General features: G+C 38.0%; 6 protein-coding genes and 1 long non-coding RNA gene across 20 annotated transcripts; 4 read left to right on the forward strand and 3 right to left on the reverse strand.

Annotated features, from left to right (window-relative positions):
• Positions 1-14: 14 nt before the first annotated feature.
• On the forward strand, positions 15-1,187 carry PRA1.B3 (prenylated RAB acceptor 1.B3; the record flags this gene model as incomplete). 4 transcript variants are annotated; one of them, NM_001342817.1, is made up of 1 exon in its annotated part: positions 15-1,038. In NM_001342817.1, the coding sequence occupies one exon, from the start codon at positions 15-17 to the stop codon at positions 867-869; it is 855 nt and encodes a 284-aa protein (NP_001330011.1). In that variant the 3' UTR covers positions 870-1,038. The 4 variants fall into 4 exon arrangements, with proteins under 4 accessions (NP_001330011.1, NP_001330012.1, NP_196157.2 ...); NM_001342818.1 differs by having other exon boundaries at positions 47-1,074; NM_120620.3 differs by having other exon boundaries at positions 77-1,028.
• A 1,499-nt stretch (positions 1,188-2,686) lies between these two features.
• On the forward strand, positions 2,687-5,044 carry LAC12 (laccase 12; the record flags this gene model as incomplete). Its single annotated transcript, NM_120621.2, has 6 exons — positions 2,687-2,850; positions 2,957-3,108; positions 3,330-3,574; positions 3,673-3,801; positions 3,880-4,824; positions 4,914-5,044. The coding sequence occupies exons 1-6, from the start codon at positions 2,755-2,757 to the stop codon at positions 5,042-5,044; spliced, it is 1,698 nt and encodes a 565-aa protein (NP_196158.1). The 5' UTR covers positions 2,687-2,754.
• Positions 5,045-5,352: 308 nt separating this feature from the next.
• Positions 5,353-9,257, reverse strand: AT5G05400 (LRR and NB-ARC domains-containing disease resistance protein). Of its 3 annotated transcripts, NM_001342820.1 has the most exons (3): positions 9,159-9,257; positions 8,840-8,963; positions 5,415-8,300 (listed from the first exon to the last, which is right to left on the reverse strand). In NM_001342820.1, the coding sequence occupies exon 3, from the start codon at positions 7,862-7,864 to the stop codon at positions 5,747-5,749; it is 2,118 nt and encodes a 705-aa protein (NP_001332096.1). In that variant the 5' UTR covers positions 7,865-8,300; positions 8,840-8,963; positions 9,159-9,257; the 3' UTR covers positions 5,415-5,746. The 3 variants fall into 3 exon arrangements, with proteins under 3 accessions (NP_196159.1, NP_001332096.1, NP_001332097.1); NM_001342819.1 differs by lacking the exon at positions 9,159-9,257 and having other exon boundaries at positions 8,840-9,065; NM_120622.2 differs by lacking the exons at positions 8,840-8,963; positions 9,159-9,257 and having other exon boundaries at positions 5,353-8,394.
• A 949-nt stretch (positions 9,258-10,206) lies between these two features.
• DREB2A (DRE-binding protein 2A) lies at positions 10,207-12,114 on the forward strand. 2 transcript variants are annotated; one of them, NM_001036760.1, is made up of 3 exons: positions 10,207-10,371; positions 10,629-11,378; positions 11,478-11,928. In NM_001036760.1, exons 2-3 carry the CDS (start codon positions 10,652-10,654, stop codon positions 11,657-11,659), a joined length of 909 nt encoding a protein of 302 aa, NP_001031837.1. In that variant the 5' UTR covers positions 10,207-10,371; positions 10,629-10,651; the 3' UTR covers positions 11,660-11,928. The 2 variants fall into 2 exon arrangements, with proteins under 2 accessions (NP_001031837.1, NP_196160.1); NM_120623.3 differs by having other exon boundaries at positions 10,629-12,114.
• On the reverse strand, positions 12,042-12,825 carry AT5G05420 (FKBP-like peptidyl-prolyl cis-trans isomerase family protein; the record flags this gene model as incomplete). The annotated part of the gene is made up of 5 exons (NM_120624.1): positions 12,042-12,120; positions 12,217-12,265; positions 12,354-12,395; positions 12,485-12,572; positions 12,652-12,825. The coding sequence occupies 5 exons, from the start codon at positions 12,823-12,825 to the stop codon at positions 12,042-12,044; spliced, it is 432 nt and encodes a 143-aa protein (NP_196161.1).
• Positions 12,826-13,276: 451 nt separating this feature from the next.
• Positions 13,277-14,714, reverse strand: AT5G05430 (RNA-binding protein; the record flags this gene model as incomplete). 3 transcript variants are annotated; one of them, NM_001342821.1, is made up of 5 exons in its annotated part: positions 13,277-13,430; positions 13,532-13,654; positions 13,736-13,999; positions 14,076-14,107; positions 14,255-14,301. In NM_001342821.1, the coding sequence occupies 5 exons, from the start codon at positions 14,270-14,272 to the stop codon at positions 13,277-13,279; spliced, it is 591 nt and encodes a 196-aa protein (NP_001330628.1). The 3 variants fall into 3 exon arrangements, with proteins under 3 accessions (NP_001330628.1, NP_001330629.1, NP_196162.2); NM_001342822.1 differs by lacking the exon at positions 13,532-13,654 and having other exon boundaries at positions 14,255-14,296; NM_120625.2 differs by lacking the exons at positions 13,532-13,654; positions 14,076-14,107; positions 14,255-14,301 and adding an exon at positions 14,647-14,714.
• Positions 14,379-15,740, forward strand: AT5G05435. 6 transcript variants are annotated; one of them, NR_142834.1, is made up of 4 exons: positions 14,380-14,724; positions 14,962-15,062; positions 15,143-15,313; positions 15,417-15,675. It is a non-coding gene; the product is annotated as an other RNA (long non-coding RNA). The 6 variants fall into 6 exon arrangements; NR_142836.1 differs by having other exon boundaries at positions 15,143-15,675; NR_142835.1 differs by lacking the exon at positions 14,962-15,062.
• The last annotated feature ends 392 nt before the right edge of the window (positions 15,741-16,132 follow it).

A 16,132-nucleotide genomic window follows, 5' to 3' on the forward strand; every position in this document is an offset into this window, starting at 1 on the left:
CCAATGGTTAGAATATGGGCCTTTTCTTTATGAATTTGCTAAAATCCACGTGGACGGTAGAGATGCTACGATGCAGAGAGCGGTCTATGGTGAGGGTTATTACACGAGATCATGACGTTAACACGGGAAACAGGTTGCTTCAAAAGAAATCAATTCATTCGTACGGGCCTTTAATCCACGCGCCTTCTTCGCATCCCCACGCGCAGTCGTGTGTGATGATGGCTAATCCTCCAACGTTACCGATCTCAGACCATTCCGGTGGTGGTTCCCAATCTCAGCAACCCGTATCAACACCGGCGTTTCGCACGTTCCTCTCTCGCCTCTCGTCGTCAATCCGCCAAAGCCTATCGCAGCGGCGTCCATGGTTAGAACTCGTAGATCGAAGCGCAATTTCACGTCCAGAGTCTCTCACCGATGCGTATTCTCGGATCCGGAGGAATCTCCCTTACTTCAAGGTAAACTACGTGACGATCGTCTCCTTGGTGCTCGCGCTCTCGCTCCTCTCCCATCCTTTCTCTCTTCTCGTTCTCCTATGCCTCTTCTGCGCTTGGATCTTCCTCTACCTTTTCCGTCCGTCAGATCAACCTCTGGTCGTCCTCGGCCGTACGTTTTCAGATCGTGAGACGCTTGGTGTTTTGGTAATTTTGACAATCGTCGTCGTCTTTTTAACCAGCGTTGGGTCTTTATTGACCTCTGCTTTGATGATTGGTTTCGGAATCGTATGCTTACACGGCGCGTTTAGAGTCCCGGAGGATCTTTTCTTGGATGATCAAGAACCTGCTAACACCGGCTTATTGTCTTTCCTTAGCGGAGCCGCCACTTCCGCCGCAGTTGCCGCCGCATCAACTCCTGCGTCAGGTCGTGTTTGAAGGACTCTCTTCTCTGTAGACAACAAACTCAATTACTATGATTCTTTTATTGTATTTCTGAATGCGACTATGTAAGGGGAAATGTAGAATTGATCTTCTTGGTTTTAAGCTGAGAAATTCTTATGATTCAAACATTAAATGGATTCAACAATATCTCGCATTACTCTTCCTTAGCTCTTTTTGTGACAAAGATTATGGAATGGTTGATTACTATTAAGCTTTGAGACTAATTGTGTTTAGTGTGTTTAGATGTTGGGAACTAAAAGTGTCCGACGTAAAATGGCAGTGTCATCATTCCGGCTGTTTTAACGAATCTCGTGTAAATACTTTTGTTTTTGGTTATGGAAAATGACATGTGGGATAATCATCGAGACAAAGGAGTAACGTAACAAAGAAGTTTATCGTGAATGTTTGTTAAAATGCATTATGAAAGATTTGAATATTACTTCAAGAGAAAAAGTCTATTTCGTTATTGGCAGTTAGTTTATTGTTTGAACGTTACACTCTAGTACAGTGCATAATATGCTATGTTTGTTAAGAAAAAAACAAAAACAATAAAATGAAATCATGAGATTGTTAAACCAATATGACCCAACGTCCCAATTCATCCGTGTTCTGACTTTAGGTTTTCTGCATCTAGATGTTGTTTGTATTCCAAATTCATCTTTAGAGTTTGAGTCTTTGAGATATGAATCTTGATTTACATTTATATATATTTTTTAAAATGAATGGATTTAGACCTACATATATTATTATGCAATAGTCAATTTTCTTATAAATAATTAATATTGTTAAGTTATTGAGAAATTCGTCTAATACGAATAGAAAATTATTTACCCATTTTTTAGAGTTTGGATAACCAATAGAAGATACAACAAAATCATTAATCTGGTTACATATAATTAAATAATATACATGTGACCTTGAGTTTTTGTTTACTTTTGTTTGTTAAAAGAGTGGCCTTGGTATTAAATTGCCAAACTATTCTTACTGATGATGATTAATGATCATTTGTGTATTTGGTAAGACAGGAAAAACTTGGGATTTAAGGAAGAAGCTTGAGACACAAGCACTAGAACGTCTAGACGTGATATGAAATGACTTGAGTTCAATTCAACTAAACTTTGTTGAAATTATGCTAAGTGTTCGGTGCAACAACTTAATTACCTCAACTAAGTCTTTGCTCCCTTTCAATGTCTCAACTTCTTCTCAATTTCGGATGGCGCCAAAAGAACTAGTAAACTATTTTTCAAGTTTATAACTTATGGCGTGGAATATAAAAAAACATGATTACGCAATATAGAAAGTATTCATAAAACTAATAATGTTTTGATGGGTTAATATTTAAAAAAATATCAAGATAACTAAAACAACCTTTAAAGGGATACTAAATAATATCATTTTTACTAACATCCAGATATTTATTTGGCACTCGAATCATTTTTAAGAGGTGTTTAATCTAATTTCTAAACCAACATTATATTTTGAAAATGGTATCATCATGATCCTATGTCCATTAACATATTTTAACATATATTTTCTGCCAACATTTTTGAGGTTGATCAACTCTTAAAATAGAAGAAAACTAAACCATGGTTTTCCATTTGAATAAGTGTGAAAGGAAGCAAGAAAACATAGCCAACGAACTGATAAAGACACATAAATATGTTGGTGACCGGTAATTTAATTTTTTTCTTTTGAATAATCAGCACCTAATTCTTCCAACCCCTAAATAATTTAGTAAAAAAATTAAATTCAATTTACTTTAACTATAAAAGGGATATTTCCCTCTTCATAATTCTCTCAAACCCTTCTCTCATATATCTCTTAATCTCATAAACGTTAATCTCAAATTTTTCGTAATCTCAAAGCTTAAACACACTTAATGACGACTGTTCACACATTCTCTATATTATTGTTCTTTTGTTCCCTTTTCTCGGCTTCATTGATTATCGCCAAAGTCCAACACCATGATTTTGTCGTACGTCCTCAATAAAAGTTGCATGTTCATATTGACTAATACACTAATTAAATTCATCATCAAGTAGTAATTGTCATTACTTATATTTCTGTGTGCAATCATTTAGATACAAGAGACGCCGGTGAAGAGGCTGTGCAAGACCCGTAACGCCATCACCGTCAACGGAATGTTTCCGGGGCCTACGCTCGAAGTCAACAACGGCGACACTCTTGAAGTCAAAGTGCATAACCGTGCTCGTTACAATATCACCATCCATTGGTACATTTTACACATCTTATCGGTTTACGTTTTGAAACTTTACCAATATGTTACTTTTCTTCCAAAATTAATAGAAACTTTAAACAAATCAAAAATACCACACAAAAAAAGTGAATAAGCTTTATCAAACTTTCTAGTTTTTTTTTTTAATGGGTCACAGTATATATATTTATCACATAATTAAGATATTTCGTATATGATAATTTTTTTTTGAAAAACAGGCATGGAGTGAGGCAGATAAGAACCGGATGGGCTGATGGCCCAGAATTCGTGACCCAATGCCCGATCCGACCCGGAAAGAGCTACACGTACCGTTTCACTATCCAAGGCCAAGAAGGGACATTGTGGTGGCACGCTCACAGCTCTTGGCTCCGAGCCACTGTCTACGGCGCACTCATCATTCACCCAACCCCTGGTTCCTCTTTTCCTTTCCCTAAACCGGACCGCCAAACCGCCCTCATGCTCGGTATCCACCATACCATACCGGATTTAAAATTTTCCCTATTTGATGCACAAATTTGTTGAATCTCTAATCTAATTAACAAATAAAAACTTAAAATTCAGGGGAATGGTGGAATGCAAATCCGGTTGATGTAATTAACCAAGCGACTCGAACCGGAGCTGCTCCTAATATATCCGACGCTTATACCATCAATGGTCAACCGGGTGATCTCTATAATTGCTCGACCAAAGGTAAACAAAAATAAAAACTATATAATATAATTAAGTACTTGATGCATTAAAGTTTCTGAAATATTTTGTAAAATGCAGAGACTGTTGTAGTACCGATAAATTCAGGGGAAACAAGTCTCCTACGAGTGATCAACGCAGCTTTAAACCAACCGCTATTTTTCACTGTGGCTAACCACAAGCTCACTGTAGTTGGAGCCGACGCATCTTACCTCAAACCATTCACCACAAAGGTCCTTATGTTAGGTCCAGGCCAAACTACTGACGTACTTCTAACCGCAGACCAACCCCCAAAACGCTATTACATAGCAGCAAGAGCTTACCAAAGCGCTCAAAACGCACCGTTTGATAACACCACAACTACAGCCATTCTCCAATACAAGAAGACGACGACCACTTCTAAACCAATCATGCCGGTTTTGCCTGCCTTCAACGACACGAACACCGTGACGTCTTTCTCAAGGAAGTTCAAATCTCTCCGTAACGTCGTCGTACCGAAAACAATCGATGATAATTTGTTCTTCACCATTGGTTTAGGTCTTGATAATTGTCCCAAAAAATTCCCTAAAAGCCGGTGCCAAGGCTTGAACGGAACCCGGTTTACCGCATCGATGAACAACGTTTCGTTTGTTCTACCGTCGAATTTCTCGCTCTTACAAGCACATTCCAACGGAATTCCCGGCGTTTTCACAACGGATTTTCCGTCTAAACCGCCGGTTAAATTCGATTATACCGGAAATAACATAAGCAGGGCTCTGTTTCAGCCGGTTAAGGGTACTAAACTGTATAAACTAAAGTATGGATCTCGAGTTCAAGTTGTTTTACAGGATACAAACATTGTTACATCGGAGAATCACCCGATTCATCTTCACGGTTACGATTTCTACATTGTTGGTGAAGGGTTCGGTAACTTTAATCCCAAGAAAGATACTTCTAAGTTTAATCTTGTTGATCCTCCGCTTAGAAACACTGTGGCTGTTCCTGTTAATGGATGGGCTGTTATCAGATTCGTGGCAGATAATCCAGGTAATGAACAAAAGTTGATTATATCTTTAGTAATAGTTACATTTTGATTTGATATTAGGGGAAATAATGCTGTTATGGTTTTGAAACAGGGGTTTGGTTGATGCATTGTCACTTAGATGTTCATATAAAGTGGGGTCTTGCTATGGCGTTCTTGGTCGACAATGGTGTCGGAGAATTGGAGACTCTTGAAGCTCCTCCTCACGATCTACCTATTTGCTAGTTTCAATATAAGGAGTCATTTCTGGAAGAAGAATATTTCAGATTTTGGTATTGTATAAGAAAACGCAAATTAATGAAAAGAGTAACGGTTTTGAGCACAATGTTTTATAAGTGATGTGATGATTGTCAGATGAGATAACAGCGTGAATCAAAGATAGTTGATAACAATCTTTATATCTCAAAGAACTATGTCAGCGTTTTTAGATATTCTATCAATTTCCTAAATGATAAGTAGTACCATAGGAAATAAAAAAATTCAACTTATTAAAGGGTACTCGTCTAAAATATATGGCTCTCAACTTCTTCCATCTCTTGTTATACTTGTATTATCTCGATGCAGGGAAGAAGATCCATCTCATCAAATAAACAAAAAGAAGCAAATCATTTAGCACTCAAAGCACTCAAGTTTCAGGGAAACAAGCGTAATAACAAACAAATAAACATGATCAAGATACATTTGGAAATGAAAGTACACACAGAGCAATGTAATTTTTTGAGACAGTTCAAAACACACAAAGCAAATCCAGTTTAGACAGGGAGATCTCTCACTCTCACACGTACACAAGTCTTGCAGAATGCAATTTTCTCATATAAAACATTAAGAAACCATATGATGCATCAGAGATTTACATACCAAATAAAATAATCACACAGTAGTATTCATATATAAAAAAGAGTAGGCAAGAAAAACCGGAACCTTTTCTTAGCTTGGGAAAAAACGCTCCTTAGTCGCTACATCTTCCCATTGAAGCCCTTGCAGCCATTCTTCTTCTGCATTTATGACAACATTTTGCTTCCAGGCGCTCCTAGAATCAAGTGGAAGTTTTGTTAACTTCGGACAGCTTTTAATGTTGATTTCCTTCAGTTTCCCAAAAAGCAAAGGATCCCTGTATATGCTCTTCAGTTGCCCCAAATTCCTCAGAGTAAGGAATTCCAGTTCTCGAAACGGAATGACACCTGCTAACTCACAAGTTTTTTGCAACCTAGATTCCTCAGATCTGCTTATAATGTGTTCTATATCGGGTAAGCATACCACATATAGAGTAGCTAGATGTGGAGCAAAAACCAGCCATGTCAAGTCCTTGAGACCAGTGCAGTTATCTAATCTCACTTTGCGGAGGTTAATAAAGGATATGTCCCTCCGAACCCTCGGTCCAACTATCTCAGACTCGTTGCTGCTTGACCCTTCTATCTCTATCTTCGGTATATGCGAGTCTTGAATTTCGAGGAAGCGACTACTCGAAATCGTTGCAAGTGGCACTTTGAGTGACTGATAATATGACTGCTCATCGAGAGTTAAACCTTCGGTGTAGCTGCTGAACCTCGTATCCCCAAGAAAAATTTCCAAACCAGAGGAGTTTCTCAAGGTTATAGTTAACAGATATAAATGCTTCATGGCTTGTATCTGCCTCACTAGCTTGTCAGTTATATCTATTCCAGAAGCATACAATTTCAGAACTTCCAAATTCGGTAAATCATGTATCTCATAGATACGTTTCAGCATGTACGTATGCTCCAAATTCAAGTATAACAGGTTTCTCAGTGCGTACAACCCATCTGGAAGGCTCGTTATCCCAGTGCATGACAGATTGAGAAACCGTAAAGAGTAAAGTGGTGAAAAGCTGGGCAACTCTATCAGGTTTGGATTCAAAGAAAGATCTAATACCATAAGGATCGGCACATGCGACAAAAATTCACGTGAGATCTTCCTTAATCTGTTATCTCGAAGGAGTAAGGTTTCGAGCTTGGGACAGTGAAGACTTTCGCATGCCTCTTCGATCTGATTGTATATCAAGGACATCCTCCTCACAGCTTTCTGGTCCTCAATCTTTGGAATGTCTCTTAGTTGAGCATTGGCTTCCACAACAAGAACATTCTTTTGTTTCTGGTCACCACATCCTGATGATATCCACAGAGCCATTTCGCGAACCACATCATGCATCTTTACTTTTTCTTTGGTTTCACTCTCCTTCAGTAAATATGCACGAGTGAGAGTGCCGATGATTGTATAACCCTTATAATTTATACCTTTAGAACCAAGTATAATACCCTGGCCTACCCAGTACTCTATCAAGTCATCTTTTCCTATTTCATAGTCTTCAGGAAACAAGGCACTAAAAAGGAAGCAGGACTTGGTCTTCTCACACTTTAAGTCATCGTAGCTAAATTTCAAAATGGAAAGAATATCCGCTTCTATACCTGAGAAAACACCAACAGCGTCATGCCACTCTTCGATGGACTTCTTGCGAGCCATGGTCTCGCCAATGACATTGAGAGCAAGTGGCAAGCCATTGCACTTTCTTGCTATTGATTTTGCAACTTCGGGAATCTTTGGATGACTTTCCAATGTCTCTTTCATGTTCCTCGTGAACAAATCCCAGGCATCATCCCACATCAAACATGTTACCTCTATCTCCTTATCTACCCCCATTTTCCCGCAAACTTCATTAGAACGACTTGTGAATGCTATTTTACTTCCATTTCTTTTAGGAACCGGAATTCCAATGTTTGCTAAATCCACCTTCGTCCACATATCATCCAACAATAGCATATACTTCTTATTCTCTAAAGACCTCTTTATGGTTGATGCTATCTCATTTTCTGTTTTTTGTTCCCATCCCTCGTTGTAGAGATCTAGTCTTTTTCCAATGTCTTCTTGAATCCTCTTAACAGTTGGGTTTTTAGACACTACAACCCATATTGCAATGTCAAAATCGTTGCTTACTGTGCGGAACTTGTTGTTGATTTGAGAGAGGAGGGTGGTCTTGCCTACTCCCCCCATACCATATATACCCAAAAGCCCAACTCCCACTTCCATCATACTATTCCATGTTGATTCAACAATTGCCTCTTGACCAACTATCTCCTGGTGGAAAAGCCTTTCCTCCACCTTTGGTATAGGACCTTTTTGAGCAACTTCATCAAAAACGCCTTTAGATAGAAGATTCTCAACATCTTGCAACTTGTTGATTACACTTTTACTATAGTCGTAGCTATATTTACATCTCTTAGAACAATATTGGCCACAACATAAATTATCTATTTCTTCATCGCTTTGCGAGAGGATATCATGGGCTTCACATACCCTACTTTCGACCTCAGAAAGCCATTGTTGGACTTCATCCAATAGGTTTAGACCTCTATCTTCTTGTACCTTAATCCTTTTCAACAAATCATCTCGTCTTGCCTCCAACTGTCGTACAGTTTTCTTTAGAGCCGCTACATGATCTACGAGGTTGCGGAAGCGATTTTGGTTCCTGCTAAGGCAGCTTGTAAGGTTATTAACAGCCTGGTCACAGGATATTGCCACAGAGAAGCAGGCTCCCATCTCTCATAGATTCTCAAATTCCTACCAGAGAGATTAATATACAAATTCCTTTCCTAATGTTTTAGTTTATTAACTGAGGTGTGTGCACGATCATTCGGGTTGACCACCAATCTTGGCATCCAGTCATCTACGACTCGATCAAATATTTATGTTATTTTAAAAATGAACTGTAACCAAGATAACATTTTTTTCATAAGGTCAACGACCCTTGGGATGTTAACAGAGCCAAGTTTAGTGAGCACTATGTGCTCGTTTTTTCTTAACACAATTCTAACGTGGTTTGGCCAAGCCAAGTCAACATTTTACTTACATCTCGTTTTCCAATAATGGTTTTGTAATCGATAACCTAAATCATTGTAATGAATGCGTTCCTCCCTATCGATCCTAGGCCTTAGACAATGCTGAATGATTCATAGCCACGCGAATAACCTATTCATACTAATATGGAAAGAAAGAAGCCAAACTTACAGAGCTCTTCTCACGGTCGTCGAAGAAAAGAGAGTCTACAGTCAGCAACAAAATTAGTGTTGCCATCATGGCATCATCTTGCAGCTTTTTCCGCACAAATAATTTATCATCCAAATGTTGTTCACTAAACCAAAAACAAACAAGCATTACAGCGAAGAAACCAACTCGTAGATACAGATTTCCAAATTCATGCCTTATTTAGACCAATAAAAACTGAAATTTCTCTTCAGCGAAAAAAAAAACAAACAAACTGAAATTTCATATAGATCCAGAAGATAGAAACTTGTAGGCTCAATCGACTAGACTAGAAGATGCTCACCCGATCGTGCTTGAGATAGCGAGATAGTAGCAACACCGACGGTAGAAATAAAATGGACGACACCCATCCAATGGGCTAATTTAGATTAACGGGCTTTAAGGGTTTGATAATGGATGTTAATTAACTGAGGCACATGGGATTGTATCACGTAGGCAATGGGTTTGATAATGGATGTTAAGTAACTAAGGCCCATGAGGTTGAAGTACGTAGGCAATTGCGTGAGCTTACGTTAGCGATGCCGTTAGAGACACGTAGTGGATGAAGTGGCTTTGGTTAGCAAAGGACACATGAGGCACATGCAAAGGCTATAAATGACTGCTGCTTTGCTACAACTTGCGATTCCCAAATTTTATAAGGTAATGGACCCTATCACCTCTGCTCGAAGCTAAGCCACCCAAGTTTGAGCTTCACCATTTGACACGTCTCTAGCTAATACTTAATGCTTAAACTTTAAACTAATACTTCATGTTTAAGACATTTCTGGCTGACACATTTATGAATTCGCTCTATGTCGTACGTACACCGGAAACCTTTAATTTTACAATATTAACCGTGATCTTTTTAAAAATATCTATATAAACGATAAGTATCTCATCAAAACAAAATTGAATAATGTGCACGTTTGTAAAAACTAGAAAAACAGGCAATAAACATCATCATCCAATTACACATCTAGTAAGTGTGATGCAGTGGCAAACTGGCAATAAACCAAGAAAAATCGAGAAAGAGCAGATGAGACAGTGTTGTGTTGTCAGGGTTAATAAAAAAAAAATGAAGATATTTTAAAATTTCATAATATTTAAATAATGAAGTAGTTTTATGATCTTATCCATAAATCAATTTTAAAAAGGTTTAAACTTTACTTTTCCGTATCAACAGCGTGTTTCGAGAAGATTCGGGAGGACACTCGTCGAACGGAAAAGTCGTCTAAGCCTTTATGTTCGAATCAAAAACTGACACGTAACCTTGCTCTCAAACAGAAAAATAAAATAATGTTAGAAAAATCTAGAGAAGGCTATAAATACTCCGTAGATACTTTGTCTTCCTTAGATATTTTGATTTCTGCTAAAGCTGTCTGATAAAAAGAAGAGGAAAACTCGAAAAAGCTACACACAAGAAGAAGAAGAAAAGATACGAGCAAGAAGACTAAACACGAAAGCGATTTATCAACTCGAAGGAAGAGACTTTGATTTTCAAATTTCGTCCCCTATAGGTACGTTGATTTCTGATTTCTTACAAATTTTCAATTAATTTCTCTGATTAGGTCTCGTCAATTGGTGATTCTAGGGTTTATCTTCGTCTTTAGGTTTTCGATTATTTCCTTTTAGGTATAGCTGTGAAATTGGGAAATTTTAGGTGTTCCTAATTTGATAACAAATAAGTAAATCGATCTGATTTTGAACCAAGTTTAAGTTCTCTTGCCTTATGTTTCAGCTTGTGTTCTGATATTGAAGTGTTGTTGTATTGTAGATTGTGTTGTTTCTGGGAAGGAGATGGCAGTTTATGATCAGAGTGGAGATAGAAACAGAACACAAATTGATACATCGAGGAAAAGGAAATCTAGAAGTAGAGGTGACGGTACTACTGTGGCTGAGAGATTAAAGAGATGGAAAGAGTATAACGAGACCGTAGAAGAAGTTTCTACCAAGAAGAGGAAAGTACCTGCGAAAGGGTCGAAGAAGGGTTGTATGAAAGGTAAAGGAGGACCAGAGAATAGCCGATGTAGTTTCAGAGGAGTTAGGCAAAGGATTTGGGGTAAATGGGTTGCTGAGATCAGAGAGCCTAATCGAGGTAGCAGGCTTTGGCTTGGTACTTTCCCTACTGCTCAAGAAGCTGCTTCTGCTTATGATGAGGCTGCTAAAGCTATGTATGGTCCTTTGGCTCGTCTTAATTTCCCTCGGTCTGATGCGTCTGAGGTTACGAGTACCTCAAGTCAGTCTGAGGTGTGTACTGTTGAGACTCCTGGTTGTGTTCATGTGAAAACAGAGGATCCAGATTGTGAATCTAAACCCTTCTCCGGTGGAGTGGAGCCGATGTATTGTCTGGAGAATGGTGCGGAAGAGATGAAGAGAGGTGTTAAAGCGGATAAGCATTGGCTGAGCGAGTTTGAACATAACTATTGGAGTGATATTCTGAAAGAGAAAGAGAAACAGAAGGAGCAAGGGATTGTAGAAACCTGTCAGCAACAACAGCAGGATTCGCTATCTGTTGCAGACTATGGTTGGCCCAATGATGTGGATCAGAGTCACTTGGATTCTTCAGACATGTTTGATGTCGATGAGCTTCTACGTGACCTAAATGGCGACGATGTGTTTGCAGGCTTAAATCAGGACCGGTACCCGGGGAACAGTGTTGCCAACGGTTCATACAGGCCCGAGAGTCAACAAAGTGGTTTTGATCCGCTACAAAGCCTCAACTACGGAATACCTCCGTTTCAGCTCGAGGGAAAGGATGGTAATGGATTCTTCGACGACTTGAGTTACTTGGATCTGGAGAACTAAACAAAACAATATGAAGCTTTTTGGATTTGATATTTGCCTTAATCCCACAACGACTGTTGATTCTCTATCCGAGTTTTAGTGATATAGAGAACTACAGAACACGTTTTTTCTTGTTATAAAGGTGAACTGTATATATCGAAACAGTGATATGACAATAGAGAAGACAACTATAGTTTGTTAGTCTGCTTCTCTTAAGTTGTTCTTTAGATATGTTTTATGTTTTGTAACAACAGGAATGAATAATACACACTTGTGAAGCTTTATGGGCCTTAGTGTGTCTCACAATATTTGAAATCGTAAGAGGAAAAACTATACGATCTCCACAAAAAAACTCATCATTGGATTGAGTCTTAGGAAGTTCTCTAGGGATTAGAGGGCAGCTTTATTTAACATTAAGCAGCTCGACATCAAAGACCAGCCAAGAGTCAGGGGGAATGCTACCAGCACCTTCCGCACCATACCTGTGAGCCAGACAATTTTATCATCTCTCATTAAAAAAAGCTTAAAATAAAACATCACATTATGGAAAAATAAAAAAAGATTTGCAAAGGCTTTACCCCATTTCTGGAGGAATTGTAAGCTTTCTTTTGCCACCAACAAGCATTCCTTTAGAAATTTACAAAAAGAGATCAAAACAACACACCATTTGACCATATTTAGTGAAGAAAAACCAGTAAGAAACTAGCTAGGTTACCATTAAGGCCAACATCCAATCCCTTAATGACTTTTCCAGCATCTGTATGTGTAACAGCAAGCACATAAGTATCCAAGTACCACTCACACATTAATAAAGCTCTTACTTTCGCATCAAGTTATAATACCAACCTAGACGAAACTTATAACGTGATTTTCCAACGGTGGAATCGAAAATCTTCCCATTCCCCTGAAGCTTTCCAGTATAATGGACACTTACCTGCACTCAGAGACAATAGACTGACCTCCAACAAATATTTGCACACAAACTACAACAGTTTAGGACTAAATGCTCATACCCTTTTGCCAGGCTCAGCTTTCTTGCCGTTGGGGTTTCCCATGCATAACTCTTCAACAATGAGGCCATCTAGGTCAGGCGTTTGCTTCTCAACACTAATAGAAAAGGCTTTACTCTCCACTGTAGCTTCCTCACTTATCTTCTCATTCTTCTTAGCAGATTCAGATGGGGACATGGAGCTTTCACTCCTGCAATAATATCAAAAGAAAAAAGCATAGAAATTTATAAGATGGGAAAGAATTTGAAAGAACCATTTACTTGTGAGCTAATAATATCGAATACCAATAACAAATGTACTAACTGATATATCCCAAATGACATGACTACTTTTGATTACCCCAAAAAGAACAAAGTACTTAAGGCAGAAGAATGGACTGAAGTCAAGTAGCCAAAGGAAACCTCAAGCTGACTTCTATTCATTGTTTTGAAAAGAGTATGCCGGAGGATCTTATATATGAAGGAATTTAGTTAAAACCATTTCAATAAGAAAAGCTAAATTTTACAGTAATATTTGAATTGTGGTTATAGGATACAAAAGTGACTGGAGAAGGATAGAAAAGTTAATTTACCTGCTTTTTGGAATGGCTGCATCCATGGCAGAAGGATCTTGGAGAGGAGGAATAGGTTTACTGAAATTGACGCGGCGGCGAATGAGGCGTATAGGTATTTCCGGTTTGGCAGTCACCCAATACAGCTAATTTGCGTCCTCGCATGTAGCTCCCATTAAGTTGAGTCACGGTATCAGCTACGTCTTTTCCGTGAACAACAGCTCTAACTGAGCTGAAAAATGATCAACAAAATACACAAGTCTCTAGTCGTTAAAGAGTAATAATTTTAAATAAATTGAAAGTTGGGTAACATGGGAGAAAGAAGCCTCAAACCTCTCTTTGACAAAATGGAGGCGTATGATATTTCCATATGGAGAGAAAAGTTTAACCAAAGCCCTCGAGATTTGACTCTTCCTAAGCGAAGTATCATATCCTTCAACTCTTACAATAACCTTACTGCAGTAATAGGATATTGCCGGAGATGATAAACATTATTATTATCAACAAATCTTATTTTTTTAAGAAATCAGTGTTTACTCGTTTGCGTGTGCCGGATACGGATAAGCCTCAACAGAGACATTCCATCCTCCCACGTTAACTTGAGCTGATGAGTTGGAAAGAAATGGAGGAGGAAGAAGCCACCAAAACCTGTTGAGAATCGTATTAGTCTCATCAAATTTTAAGGGAATATAAATCTCCCAGATCTCTCCACATGAAGAGAAATGTTCTGCCAACGCCGTGTAGAGATCATCAAGCGGAAGACCAGTGTCATATCCCGTAACCTTAATCCTCCCAACGTCACTGCAATAATAATAATACTATCAACGTGACATCTGAAAACATGCATCACCTTACACATACCAAATTCTCAATTTACCTCAGTTTTGGAATGTTATTCCGTTTCGCTCCCTAAAAAGTACAGGAGATCAAATCAGAAACACTTGCACTGCTAACTAACTTGCAAGTACTTTTCTTACAAACTTGTGAAGAAACCATCAATTGAGAAACAAAGATAAGAAACCAGAGTGAATCAGAAAAGCCATAAGAGTAGAGTACCATGGTGGATGAGAACATGGCTAAAATTTGTTCGACAAGAGCGAGACTCGATAACCCTTTTAACAGATTTAATTTAGGTCTGAAGAGGGCATTTATAGTTGTTTTTTTCTTTTTATTTTGGGCCTTGAATTAGTTAGCCCCATATGGTTCCTATTAAGTATCTTAGAGCATCTCCAACGGGAGAAAAATGGAGCTCTCATGACAGTCTCTCTAAATTATTGTGGAAAAAAATAAATCATAAAGGTTTAATACTGAGAGAATCGTTTCTCTTAAGAGAGATTTTGGAGCTGAAGAGAGACGCATACGTGTCGTTGTTTTTCAGTATTTCTTTTTTTTTTCCGTTTTTTTTCTCTACTATCATCTTTTCACTGGGACTTTGAGGATCATTGGACTTACCTGAAACGAGCTGGCCGACGTTGATTTCGGTAGGCTTATCGGCTCTGAGATTCATGGATTCCATACTTTGCAAGGTTTGTTCTTCTAATCTTATCGTTCGTCTTGATTCATAGAACTGTTTTTGTTTGTTCTTAAATTCGATTGTCTCTCGGTTTTCATTGTCCTATTGTTTTTCTTTTATTTTGTCTGTCTGGGTTTTGGACTTTTACTCTCGATTGCTCTTTGATTCTCGTAGCTATTGAACTAGAATTTGCAAAAGGTTGTGGAATTTGAGGTTCTAATTGTGATTTTAATGTGGTGATTTGGAAAAGAATTTAGGGACATTTTAGGTTGATTAAGGGATCTTGGCTTTGATTTGAGATACCCATCTAACGTGAAGAAGCTAGTGAAGTATATTTCAACCCCACCTGTGGTAAAGTCTAATCTTTGTGTTTCGATAGTTTCCTTTACGGTGTTTTGTATCTGACTAATATCACTTTTGATGGCTAATAGAGAGAGCTTCAGGGGATAATCCATTTGGGTGGGTATTTTTCTGGCTGTACCACTTGCAGTTTCTCAAAAGTGAGTGAAGGAACTCATTTTGGTTGATTATACTCTGAGTGAAGGAACTCATTTTCGTTGGTTCTGCTCTTCTAAGTGAAGAGGGCTTACAAGCTTGGAAAGGTGATGGCCATGTGTTTAGATTGTTGGTGCATCTATGTACTTTCCATAGATCTTCCTTTGCAATCATTTAGTGGTGAACCTGATATGTTGTTATTTCCTGCAGCAAGTTTCCAACAGAGTAATATCATGTCTGACCGGAACCATACAACGGAACATTCCACATATCGTTTTACATTTCTATTGACCTTGACCTTTATGTTTTAATTTGTCAAGAAGTCTACTGCATTTCTATTCTCTCCTATCTCATTCCTCTTTATTTACTTGCTTTCACATGGTAAGGAATTGTGAATATATGGTCTCAGCCTCTCATGTTAGACATTTCTTCTATGATTCTCATTTTTTCTATTGTGAATAATTTTTTTTCCAGACAACTCTTTTAAAAGAGACTTACCATTGGACTATGAAAAATCTTTCAAAAAAATCAGAAGCTCTCATCTTACAAATTCAAAAGATTTATACTTAAAAAATGGTGAGATCCCATTAGGAGGCTCTCACCATTGGAGATGGTCTTATGAGTTCCGTGAAGCTCTCTCGTTATTCTTACAGGGCATGATTTCGTATAATATTTTTAAAAAAACAAACGATTGGGCCTTGAATTTTTAATTAGAAAGTTAAACAAAATCTAAAAACCCACATGTGGTCTCTTGTTTTTTTTGGTGTGATGGTCGAATATTTCTAAAAACCCACAAGATTTATTAACTAGTCTTACAAATTACGATTACATTTTTTTTTTACGTTTTATCTCATTGACAGGGTATAATTTATACCGTATAAATATTATTTTCTTGTAGATCAGTCTTTTCAAAAAATGTAGTGGGA

This window comes from Arabidopsis thaliana, chromosome 5, assembly GCF_000001735.4.
Source record: "Arabidopsis thaliana chromosome 5, partial sequence".
Taxonomy (NCBI): domain Eukaryota; kingdom Viridiplantae; phylum Streptophyta; class Magnoliopsida; order Brassicales; family Brassicaceae; genus Arabidopsis; species Arabidopsis thaliana.

Excerpts from the sequence above, each read along its gene's own strand:
- DREB2A (NM_120623.3), top strand. The coding sequence starts at position 10,652 with ATGGCAGTTTATGATCAGAGTGGAGATAGAAACAGAACACAAATTGAT.
- AT5G05400 (NM_120622.2), bottom strand. The coding sequence starts at position 8,371 with ATGGGAGCCTGCTTCTCTGTGGCAATATCCTGTGACCAGGCTGTTAAT.